At 45.7% G+C, this 12,588-nt stretch overlaps 1 protein-coding gene across 2 annotated transcripts in view; it reads right to left on the bottom strand.

The window, feature by feature from the left end:
• Zbtb10 (zinc finger and BTB domain containing 10) overlaps positions 1-10,295 on the bottom strand; it is a 52,512-nt gene extending 42,217 nt beyond the window's left edge. For both annotated transcript variants that reach the window (XR_006147605.1, XM_042680691.1), the window contains exon 1: positions 9,297-10,295. Coding sequence is in view for 1 of the 2 variants with exons in the window: in XM_042680691.1 (XP_042536625.1) it covers positions 9,297-10,286 (990 nt within the window). In the remaining variant the exon portion in view is untranslated. The remainder of the gene's footprint in view (positions 1-9,296) is intronic.
• Positions 10,296-12,588: the final 2,293 nt, after the last annotated feature.

Below are 12,588 nucleotides of genomic sequence, written 5' to 3'. Positions count from 1 at the left end.
CAAATAAGGACGTTATAATGACAGAGAAGGGTAAGTATTCCAGTTTCCCGGTAGGTATATAGTGATGGTTGGAAAAGAGGAATTGAGCATAGCTTTAAAGATATGAGTGGTAAGGAAGAATTACATTCTAAGCAAATGAAGTAGCATGGGAATAAAAACAAAGCTCAAAATTCTAAATTCATGCAAAAAACTTCAGGGTGTTCCTCCAAACTCATACAATGAAATGAATTGAATGATGAAATTAAAACAATGGAAACTTAGACACATTTATTAGTGGTAAATGTTCAGTACCTTTCATCAGATCATAAAAAAGCATTGCCTATGTGGCAATACACATAAGTAATCCCAGTATTCAATAGAAGCAAAAAGACACAGAATTCCAGGCCAGTCTGGACTCCATAAACAGACCCTGTATATGTGTGTGTACACACACACACACACACACACACACACACACACACACACATCTGCAAACATAGAACATGGAAGGGGAAAGGAGCAGAGACAGAGGGTTAATAATTTTGAGGGGCTGGGAATGTAGCTTAGTGGTAGAGTGCTTGCCTTGTATGCATGAAGCCCTGGGTTTGATTACCCAATACTATATACACAGAAAAAGCCAAAAGTGGCACTGTGGCTTAAGCAGTAGAGTACTCGTTTTGAGCAAAAGAAGCTCAGGGACAGTGCCCAGGCCCTGAATTCAAGTCTCAAGGCTGACAATAATAATTACTATTATGAAAATAATAAAAAGAACTATTATTATTTTGAGTTACACTGCCCTACTCCCTACTATACATGAAAGCAAAGAGGATGAAGAATAGAGAATAAAGCAACTGGTTCCTTGGGAGGTTGGGTACTAGTGAGAGCAGGTTGGGCTAATATGAAAAGACAATGGATATGATCCAAATATATTATTAGTAAGTATGCAAATACAACTATGAAACTTGTTGAAATTGTATTAGGAATGGGGGAAGAGAATAAAGGACAGTGGATAAAAGAAAGGGAGAAAACTGACAGGGATACATTGTATACATTAGTGGATATGTCACAATGATAACTTTCTTGTACTAATATATTCTAATGAAAATTAAAATATCAATAAATAAATCAATGCTATGGGCACATGACAGAGATACTCTGTACAGATACATATTCCAGGGTTGAACCCAGGGCCAGAATTTTTAGAGGTAGTTATAGGATTGGACAGGGAGAAGACATGATTGGGGCACCAATGTGATGGATCACTAACAGGGACCGAAAATACTGTAACGACTTGGGAAGCTACTGCTACTGATGTTATTTGCAAGAAATAACAACTTTGAAATGAGAAAGACTGTTAATGAAAGGTATTCTGGAAAAAATTTAAAAGGTTTTATCAGTAGAATTTAGGTGACAAAATAGATGGGAGAAAGAAAAGGAATGGGAAGACTCAGTCTTTTAGCATTCCAGTTTGGGGAACTAGCGAATGCCATCAACCTGTTGTGCTTCCTCCCTTTTTGGGATAGAGGAAGAGAGGCTAACTTTAGTCTCAAGTAATATAAACCTCAAGAAGCTTATCTATAGTCTAACCATTAATGATAAAATACTGCTACTTAGCCAAAATCAACTAGTACTTACTTCCCTAAGAATTTCATTCTTTTTTTGGAGGTGGGGGGTGTCCAGTCATGGGGCCTGAACTCTGGGACTGGAAGCTGTCCCTCAGCTCTTCAGCTCAAGGCTAGCACTCTACCATTTGAGCTACAGTGCCACTTCTGGCTTTTTTTTTTTTTTCTGCTTATGTGCGAACTCAGGGCCTCATGCATGCAAGGCAAGTGCTCTACCACTGAGCCACCTTCCCAGCCCCTCATTCTTCTTTTTTTTTTTTGATAACTAGATTAACAGAAGGCTTCTACTATATAAAAAAACTATAGACAGCATTAAAAAAATCAAAAACTGTATACTTGTTGCAGCCACTCATTGGAGCAATGTATTGGAAAACATTAACTTCCACTTCAAAATTTTAGAATAAAATTTAATTTATGAAATAAAAGACAAAGCCAGGAGCCAGTGTTCCACACCTGCAATCTTACCTACTCAGGAAGGAGGCTGAGATCTGAGGATTGCTGTTCAAAGCTAGCCTGGGGAGGAAATCCAGGAAACCCTTATCCAATTAAGTACCAAAAAGGTCAGAAGTAGAAGCTGTGCCTCAAGTGAGAAGTAGAAGCTGTTACTCAAGTGAAGGGACAGCGCCTAGACCCTGAGTTCCAGCCCCAGGACCTCCCCTTCCCCCCCCCCCCACACACACACATGGGACTTGTAGTGGTATGACAAATTATAATCCTTGGTAGAGAACAAAGCTTTCTTTGGAATTGAAGCATACTTGACAAGCCAAAAGCAGAAAGGGGAAAAAAAGTGTGTGTGGGGGGGGGGGGACAGGTGAGAAAGGGAGGGAAGGAGTGGAGAGACAGAAAAACAGCTGCTCTCCTTTGTAGCTTTCTGATCCCCTCTATGATATACAGCATTCCCTTGTAGCTTAAGAACTACCCCTAGAAACACTTAATTCTGTAAGAAGGGAGGGAAAGAAAGGAGATGCATTTGCATCTTCAGGTGTTTCTAACATCCAGTCTACTTTTTAGTCATCATTAAAGATAAGCATAATTGCCAGGTCTCTCCTTGTATTAAATTATAAACTGGAACTACGCTTCTACACACCTCACATACAATCTGATTATGATTCTTCTCTAGTTAAAACTGCAATAGCAGTTCATTAACAAAATAAAACATAATCTTGTTTTTGTTTATTTCTTGTGCTGGTACTAGGGGTTGAACTCAGGACATGGTCCTGTCCCTCACAACTTTTTCACTCAAGGCTGGCACTCTACCATTTCAATCATAGTTCATTTCCATAAAATGTAATCTTTACAGTATGAAGCCTTCAAGTTAACTTACACCCTGGCTCAGGAACCTTGATACACATCTCTAAGGGAGATCAAGATTTCATTCTTGCTGGGTGCCAGTGGCTCACACCTGTAATCCTAGCTACTCAGGAGGCTGCGATCTGAGGATCATGGTTCAAAGCTAGCCCAGACAGAAAAGTCTGTGAGATTCTTATCTCCAATTAATCACCAGAAAACTGGAAGTGGCGCTGTGGCTCAAGTGGTAGAGAGCTGGCCTTGAGCTGAAGAAAACTCAAGGACAGTGCCCAGGCCCAGCGTTAGCCCTACAAACCACCCCCTCCCCCGCCAAATTTTTTTTTATCTAGGCTGGGCTGGGAATGTGGCTTAGTGGTAGAGTGCTTGCCTTGCAGGCATGAAGCCCTAGGCTTGACCCCTCAGTACCATATAAACAGAAAAAGCCAGAAGTGGCAATGTGGCTCAGGTGGTAAGAGTGCTAGCCTTGAGCACAGAGAGGCTCAGGGACAGAGCCCAGGCCCTGAGTTCAAGCCGCAGGCCTGGAAAAAAACACCAATAAAACCATTTCACTTTCTTTTTATTTGAGGGGGAAACTGGGGAGAACAGTATTAGAATGTGAACTAACAGCCTTGTGCTTACTGGGCAGGCACTTTACCCCTGGCTCTTCCTTCCCCTGGTCCAGCCTTAAGACACCCTTCTTCATTTTCCTTAAGCTGCTTCCAAATGCAGGGCCAGAAAACCTTCCCCTCTTGGTCAACACCTACATGATTATTGTAATTAATGACAAGAATTTCTTTCAACTTTGACAGGTAAAAGTGCTGATCATGCCAGGCGACATTGGCTCAGACCTGTAATCCTAGCTATTGAGGAGGCTGAGATCTGCGGATCACAGTTCAGCCTGGGGAAAAAAAAGTCCTTGTGACTCTTATCTCCAATAAACCACCAGAAAACCGGAAGTGGTACTGTGGTTCAAGTGGTAGAGCACTAGCCTTGAGCTGAAGAGCAGTGCCCAGGACCAGAGTTCAGGCCCCATGACAGAACAAAAAAATAAAAAAAAAAAAAGAGTGATCATCTTTCCTTTAATATCTTTACTGTTCCTTGAACATACTTCTATTATACTTTATCATTTTGTCAAACCTGTCTCTCACTAGAATAACAAGTTCCTTGAGAGTAAAGAAAGTCTTACAGATTTTATCTCATTGCCTAATATAAAGCTAGCCTTCCTTCCTTTTTTTTTTTTTTTTTTTTTTGCAGAGCTGTGTTCTGAACTCAGGGCCTTGGACTTGCCAGTTAAGTACTCATCCACTGAGTTAAATCTCCAACCCCAGTAAATTCAAGAAAAATTCCAATCACATCTATAAGATACAATACCAAAAAACAAAACAAAAAACAAAAACCCCACGAGAAACTAAACAGCTTTCTTATTTTAAAAAAATTATTGTATAACTGGATGCTGGTCCTCACTACCTATTATCAGGAGGCTGAGATATAAGGATGGAGTTTCAGAAAGCCAGAGTAGATCTGTGGCTCAAGTGGTAGAGCGCTACCTTGAGTAGTAAAAAAGATTAGAGACAGCACCCAGGCCCCGAGTTCAAGCCTTAGGACTAGCAATAAATTGTACAAATGTGTACATTGTACAATAGTAACTTAATGAAACACAGGCCCATTTAATATTTTAATAATAATATGAATTAAATATATTATCTTAGTAATATATCAATCTTCCTGCTGTCTTTTCAACTTTCTTCCTAAATTGTTAAGTAATAACTAATCAAATAAAAATAGCAGAATAAAACAAGAAACAACAAAAATCCAACAAATAAACCTTTAGTCCTATTTGATCAAAAACAAGAAAGTGCAGTGCCAAGAATTCTTTTCTAGCTACTCAGGAGGCTGAGATCTGAGGATAGCAACTCAAAGCCACCCCAGGGGAAGACAAATCCAAGGACTCTAATCTCCAATTAACCATCACAATGGCAAGGCTCACAAGGTAAAGAGTATCAGCCATAAGCAAAAAAGCCCAGCAGGAGTGTGAGGCCTAGTTCAACCCCCAAAACAGAGGGGAAAAAAGCTGGTAGGATCTATCTCACCTTTGTTTGCTTCACCTGATAACATATCAATCAGCATTTCAATCACATCCTGGGTGTCTGGAAGCGTAGTGTATTTCGGGAAAGGTTAACAAAACTTTTAATAACAATAATTCAGGCGCATGTTACAGGATGAGTAACCTATAAACAGTCAGGCTTGTGTGCATGTAATCCTAGCTACTCAGGAGGTTGAAATATGAAAATCATAGTTCGAAGACAGCTCAGGCAAAAAAGTCAGTGAGACTTTTTTTTGGGGGGGGAGGGGGGGAAGCAGTCCTGGGCTTGAACTTGGCCTTGTCACTGTCCTTGTGTATCTTTTGTTCAAGGTTAGTCCTCTACCATTTGAACCATAGCACCACTTCAGGCTTTTTCTGTGTATGTGGTACTGAGGAAATAGAACCCAGGGCTTGATGCATACAAGGCAAGTACTCTACCACTAAGCCACATTCCCAGCCCCAGTGAGACTATCTCCAATTAATCACCAAAAAAGCCAGAATTGGAGCTGTGACTAATGTATTGGCTAGCCTTGAACAAAAAAGCTCACAGTGCCAGCACTTAGGTCCTGAGTGCAAGGCTCAGGGCTGGCACCAAAAGGGGAAAACAACTGACTCAGTGATTTAGTCTCAGAATTTCACAATTGGGCAGAAAGTGGTCTGAACCAAGATACAGAGGTAAGTAATCACTATAATTAAGGCAATTTTAAAGTCCTCTAGGCCTGATACTCAAAGACTGAATGTGCTAATCTTTGGACTTAACTCTGAAGATATTATTGAAAATAAAACTAAAAGTGGATGCTGATATAACTTGTGTATAATCCTATCTCCTTAGATAGGAGGCTGAGATCTGAGGATCAGAGTTCCAAGCCAGCCCAGGCAGGAAAGTCCATGAGACTCTTACCTCCTATTAATCAACCACAAAAAAGCTAGAAATGGAGCTGTGATTCAAATGGCAGAGCACTATCTTAGAGAAAAAAAAAAACCTCAGGTAGAGTTCCCAGGCCCTGAGTTCAAGCTCTAGGACCAGCATACACATACATACATACACATATACATATATATATATATTCATACACACAAACAACAACAACAACAACACTAGCACCTCGGCACCTTCATAAAACAAAATGAAGGTTGGGAATGTGGCTTAATGGTAGAATGCTTGCCTTGCATGTGGGATGCCCTGGACTTGATTCCTCAGTACCATAAACAGAAAAAGCAGGAAGTGGCACTGTGGCTCAAGTGGTAGAGTGTTAGCTTGCCTTGAGCAAAAGAAGCACAGGGACAGTGCACAGTTCAAGCCCTTCCACTCACCGTCCCCCTCCCCCAAATGATGACAGGAAAGTAAACAGACTCTGCTGATGAGGATGCTCAGAGGTAAGGGTGAAAATGGTCCAAGTACTTTATATTCATATATGAAAAAAGATCACTGAAACCTGCTGAAATGTTTTAAGGAGGGGACGGAATGATTAGAAAGAAGGGGGGGAGTATGGGTTGTGTTTGGGCAAAGAACTAAGTACGGAAATGTCACAGTGAACGCCCTTGTACAACTAATATATAGTAATAAAAATCTTAATAAGCCTTTGCCTAGAGGCTTGGCTCAAGAGGTAGTGTGCTGGCCTGGCAAGCAAGCAGAAGACCCTGGGTTCAAACTCTAGTACTGAAATTAAAAAAAAATTTTTTTTTAAATGGGAGAAATAAAGTAAGTCACCTCTTGCCTAAATTCCGTAATTCTTATTAGACAGTTCATAAGAGACAAGGTAATACAAGATACTCTTTGTGAAAATGAGAAAAATTACATGTATGAGAAATAAGCTCAGAATGTTCAGCAAGATTCTTACAGCCAGTCTTAGAAGGTAAAAAGAAAATATTTTGCACTCTAGAATCAAGAGTGATTCCATGAGACAAAGTGGCTTCAGAACTTACAGAACTGCTGGCACCAGTACATACCAAGCCACCAAGTACAGCTCATTGGTACAGCATTCACCTTGCATGGGCAAGAGCCTAGATTGGGTCTCTAGCATTAAGTAAAAAAAAAAATACTAAAATTTTGCAACAATAATAACTAATAAAGGAAAGCAATCATGAAAATATTAGTTATGAAATGACTATGTGCTAGCCCACGTACTTTGCATATATGAGGAAATTACAGGTTATTTTCCTGTTAAGAAAGTAAGAGGATCAGGAGGACCCAAGCCCAGCCAGACCTTGGACCCAAGAAATTTGCATTCAGGCTGTGTTATACTGCCTCCTACAGGTAATCAAAACCTTCAGGGCAACAAATGAACTTTGCTCAAAGGACTAAGATTAAGAACCTGTCACTCATATTGATAAGACAAAAAAAATTGTAGCGGTACTTGGACTAGCAAGACACCCTCCATACTAAAGTTAATCAGAAATGACAAGGATCAATTCAAAGTGAAAACACTCAAAATTCAACAAAGGGGACCATACACAGTCTTTAGACTAACAGATCTGGCAGTTCAAATTAGGTTTTACTGTGATACAGATATAGAATGCCTAGAGAAGGATCCACACATACTAAATCTACCTTAAAGTTACCAGTTAATTCTTTCCTCTGGATTTCCTGTTCATTAAGCAGCTAATTCTAATTTGCATTCCCATTCAGATCTCCCTATAGGAATAAACTAGGCTTGAGATGCGAGGGTAACTGGTCCACTGTAGATTAAAATTTATTCCAATTGCCTTTTACAAGTTTTCCTTAATACCAATCTACCACTTATTTGGAAAAATACAGTTTTCATTATTCACAAGTTGCCCCCCTTCATCATCTTAATAACTTCAATATTACTTAACCCTTTTAAAGCCCGAGATGTAAAATGGACCAACAGAAAGTGCTTGTCACACAGAAGCTAAGAAAATGTTAGTTCTGTCTCATTCCATTCCCTAAACTCACAAAACTAGTAACTTCAGAAAGCTTACTCCAAATCCATTCTTTTTTCCATTACAACATGCCTTATAGGCTCCAGTCTCAGCTGTCACCCAGGACTTAGGACAATTTACTTAACCTTTCTGGGCTTTGTATATGTAAGTGACCTTCCTTCTAGGACAACTGAAACTTGTGCAGAGACACAAAATAAAACAACTACTGCACTGTCCACTGGGAAAAATACCCTTATACTTTAAAGTTAAACTTCTGGGAAACTTTTGTGCTAATGGGGGTTACTACTGCTCCTAATTAACTCCAGTATACATAGCTTAACTGCAACAATACTCCCATAAATAGCACAGCAAAGCACAAGACAGGAGGAGAATCCAAATGTTGACTTTTAAAATCAATGACTGGCTACCAATACAAAAGAATGAATTTCATCATCACCACAGGCTGGCTAGTCACAAAAAAGGAGAGCTAATCAACACGTTTGGCTATCAAAATGGTTTAGGCTACTATTTTAGATTAGAAATGTTAAGACTAAAAACTTGTTTTCTAAGGACCAATCATTTTCCAGGAGTTTGGAAAATAAATCCCCTACTGTTCCAAGTCTGACACAGAGCTTCACATCTAACATTTCCAATGCTAAGTTTAAAGTACTTCATGCAAATTGTTTACTACGAAGTTTTTGAAAGGGAAGAATGTGAGAAAAATCTCAGAACAGAAATCTAGGTGAAAGTAAAGAGAAAACCACAGTAACTTTACCAAAAGCCAAGCCTTGCTAAGAAGATTCAACAAGTTCAACATAGGTGAGTTTGAGCAAAATCATTCACAAAAGGAGTGAAATCGATTCTTCAATCAAATAGATTCCTCTCCTTTTAAGTATCGCTCTAGTTCACGTGATCTTGACAAGATACAAAAAAGTTTTCAGGCTGGTTGTCTTCCTGACAGGGATAGCACCAAAGCTGAAGCAAATAGATACACTCTTCCCTGGAGTTGTCAGACTTCCTCCAGTGCACTAAACCTCCGTGCGCCTAGGAGGCTTCCCTAAAATCACAACTGGCAAAATATTTTGAACCAAAGTCAATCTCTCAAGTGAGAAAACTTCAACTTCACTTTCCTTTTGATTCAGCCTGAGAGGCAAAGTTTGAGTCATAAAACTAAAGAAAAGAAATCCGGCGCAGAGATTAGAACACTGTCATCCCAGACTTCTCGACACAGACACAACTTCATAGAAAAAACTTTGTTCTCTCGGGCTTCACCGCCACCATCACACCACTACCACCGCATAAGCTCCCCGCACCTCTCTCCCAATTGGCACAACGCCTCCACCCAAGCAAATGGGGATTTTAGATTTTAGTAGCCGCTAAAGCTTTCACGATTAAAAAAAAAAAAAAAAAAGATCAGGGAAAGGGAGCAAGATAATCTGTACCTGGGCGTTGGCTTCGTGGAGTTTGTGCTCGGTGGAGACGTGGTGCCTGAGGAGCAGGGTCTTCTTGTAGTTGCGGGTCCCTCGCGAAAGCTCATCGTGCCCAACTTGGGGAAGATCCACGGTCCTCCCATCCTCAGGGGTCTTTTGGCACCAGCCGCAAAACATCAGGCCAGTCTCCTTGGAGTAGCGCAGCCAGGGGAAGTCCTTGAGCCAGGAGGTCTGGAAGGAGCACTGGAGCTTTTGCATCAGGGACTTGGGCCGCGCGAGCGGGAGGTGCTGGACAGTCTCTCCCTCGCCAGCTCCCACGGCGCTGCTCTCCGCTTCGTCCCCGCCATCGCCGCCCGACCGCCTGCTGCTGCCGCAGCTGCCGCCTTCCGCCCCGCTGCCATCGCCCAGGCTCGCCCCCTCCTCCTCGTCCTCGGTGCTGTCGCTCAGGGACGCGCCGTCCGGCATCAACTCCTTCCCTTCCAGCGCGTCCAGCTCCAGGTCCACCGCCGCCGGCCCGCGCCCATTGAAATGCCTCAGGGGCCACGCCGAGGTCTCGGGGCGGCCGCGGCTGCTGCCATTGTTGCTGAGACCCCCGCCGCCGCCACCTCCTCGGAAGGCCAGAGTCCGACGGTTCCTTTCCGCTAGCAGGGGGCCCCCCACGCCACCGCCGCCCAGCGACGTGGGGCCGCTGGCGTCTTGGGGGAGCAGCAACTCCTTGGCTTCCTCGGCGGCGGCGGCGGCGGCGGCGGCGGCCACCCCGGCAGAGGCCTCCGAGTCGTGGGGCTCCAGGCCCTCCAATTCCATTTCCTCGTCGGCCCCCCGCCCATTGGGCTGAGGGAGCGCGGGCGGCGCCGGCGGCGGGGGCTGTCTTGGCAGGGGCTGCTGCGGCCAAGTCGAGGCCTCCGCGCCCGCGTTATTGTTCGTGGAGGAGCCGGCGCTGGCGGTGCCCAACCCGCCTCCTCGGAACGCCAGCGTCCTGCGGTTCATCTCACTGAACGACATGGCGCGCGCCGCCGCCGCCGCCGCCGCCGCCGCCGCCCGGTGCCCCGGCTCGCGCCCGGCCTCGGGCCGCGTCCCGCGCGCTCCCCGCCGCTCCCCCTCCGTCTCGCCTCCGCCTCCGCCTCCGCCCCCGGCGTTTGGGTCTCGCGGGGCTCGGCCTCACCCTCCTGGCCGGCTCGCGCTCGCTCCCGGGACCGCCGCCGCCGCACGCGTCCACGGCCGCCGGGCCGCCGCCTCCGGCCGTTCTCCTCGTCCTCCACCCCCCTGCCCCGCCACGCTCCGGGCAGCGTCCCGCGCGGAGAAGGGGGCGGGCGGCGGAGCGCGGAGCGGCGAGCCCAGGCGCGTGGGGCCTTCGAAGTTGAGAAGCGGAGTGCGGGGAAGACCCAACGCTGCGCCCGCTGTCCCCTCCTTGAACGCGGAGCGCACCACACCGACCCTCCAAACAAGATATCCTTCCTCCGGCACGCTGTGGAGTCCCGACGCCGACGCCGGCTGCTGAGGCGCTGCGGGCCGGAGGCGCGTTAAACTGCTGGGCTCCGCCACATAACGAACCGACAATAAAGCCGGCGGAGCGCTTCCGTCCGACCAGGCCCTGGCGGAGGTCGAATGGCAAATGAACAACGGACCGTGCGCCCACAATGCACCGGGGTAGCAGTAACCGCTGGAGGGGGAAAGGGTGGGGGCCGGCTGGGGGAGGGGGGCTGGGCTTGGGGCTGGGCCGGGGTGGGGTGGGGGCGCCTGGGGACCGGGAAAGGGGCCGGGCCGCGCCTCTGGCCTGGGGGCGGGGGTGCGGCCGCGGGGTGGGGAGGGGAAGGAAGTCGCTTAGGGGCGGGGGTGTGTAAGGGGGGGGACAAAAGGCCGGCGTCGGGCTAGGGGTCTGGGGAGGGGGCGGGCGTGTGCGGCCGGGGCCGGGCTAAGCGGAGGACAAACAGCTGGCGAGTGTCAGGGTCTGGCCGCCACCCCGCCGCCCGCCCGCCCCGCCGGCCGCCCGCCGGCCGCACGCACCTACCCGCGCCCGGGACGCACATTATTTTCCTCCCGTCTCCACGAGTTCACCTGGGACTTTGGAAATGACTGCGGTGGCAGCTGCGCTCCAGCCTTGTCATTTGCTGGGGGTGGGGTGGGGTGTTTGAGGGGACGGTGGGTGGTGGCGGTGCCCGGGCCAGTGAACTTATTCGGTTCCTTCACAAAAGACTGGACCAGGCGTTGCCTCTCACGCGAGGAGGTTCCAGGAGCGGACACCTCCTCCGCCGGTGCATTGTGTGCGCGAGGCAGCACCTCGGGCCCCAGGCAATAATCATTGCACCGAAAATGCACCGCCCCGAGTGTCTTATTGCTGTGATGAAATGGAAATTTAAATAAAAGGTCGAACACGTGCGTTCACTGGGAAGTATTGACATGGGTGTTACATCACCAGCAGCCAATCAGATAACTCCAGTCGTGTTTATACTTCTACAACCACCTTGTGAGTATTACAGTCTGTCATAACGTTATAAATATTAGGCAGGGTTTTCCCCACGAGCGGGGAGGAGTCTGCTTCTACCGGCGCCGTGCGCGGTTCCCAGGGCGAGTGCAGCTCCGGAGATCGGAGATCGCGCCCAAAGACAAAAATCGGTATTTTTAAGGCGTGCACCGTGTACACTGCGTGGAATGTAGAACGGTTCGGACAGATGGACTGGGAACGACCCTTCCACTGTTACAATCTTAGTCGAGTTTTTTTTTTTTTTTTTTTTTTTTCAGAAAAAAAGATTTTCAATTTGGAGCCCGCATCCATCCTGGTTTTCACATTTGTTTAAATATGCTAAATCTACCGAACACTAACGCGATTACTAGTTAGATGTACAGTAAATCTGAAACACAATTTTGTCCAAGCCTATTTCAGGTCAATTAAAAAATGTTATCAAACTGTGGAGGTACACCCCCCCCCCCCACACACACACCCTTGCCCCTTTAAAGAAACTAGGAATTGGGGGCGTGGCTAGTGGAGCACTAGCCAATGAAGGAAAGCTTTAAGTACCCCAGTTCAAGTCCTGTCTTGGCCCTATAAAGAGAACAGAAAAGAAAGGAATATATTTATTAAAATTATATCACAAACTAATATGTGTTTTAAACAACTGAATAAAAAGATGAATGGGCAAGTAGTTTTTTTTTTTTCATTTACATCTTAGGATATGCTTTGAGAAAGGTAAATGAACCCTTTGCAGTATTATATTACCACATATGAGGTATATGTATTTTTTTAAAGCACACATTTAGTGTCTTCTAGTTTTATGGTTCTTATTGTTCTTAAAGTTTCTATTTTTTA

Source organism: Dipodomys spectabilis, unplaced genomic scaffold, assembly GCF_019054845.1.
Source record: "Dipodomys spectabilis isolate Male_0828 unplaced genomic scaffold, ASM1905484v1 ptg000063l, whole genome shotgun sequence".
In the NCBI taxonomy this organism is placed as follows: domain Eukaryota; kingdom Metazoa; phylum Chordata; class Mammalia; order Rodentia; family Heteromyidae; genus Dipodomys; species Dipodomys spectabilis.
The sequence above is the reverse complement of the archived record's forward strand: the minus strand, read 5'-3'. Positions and strand labels throughout refer to the sequence as shown.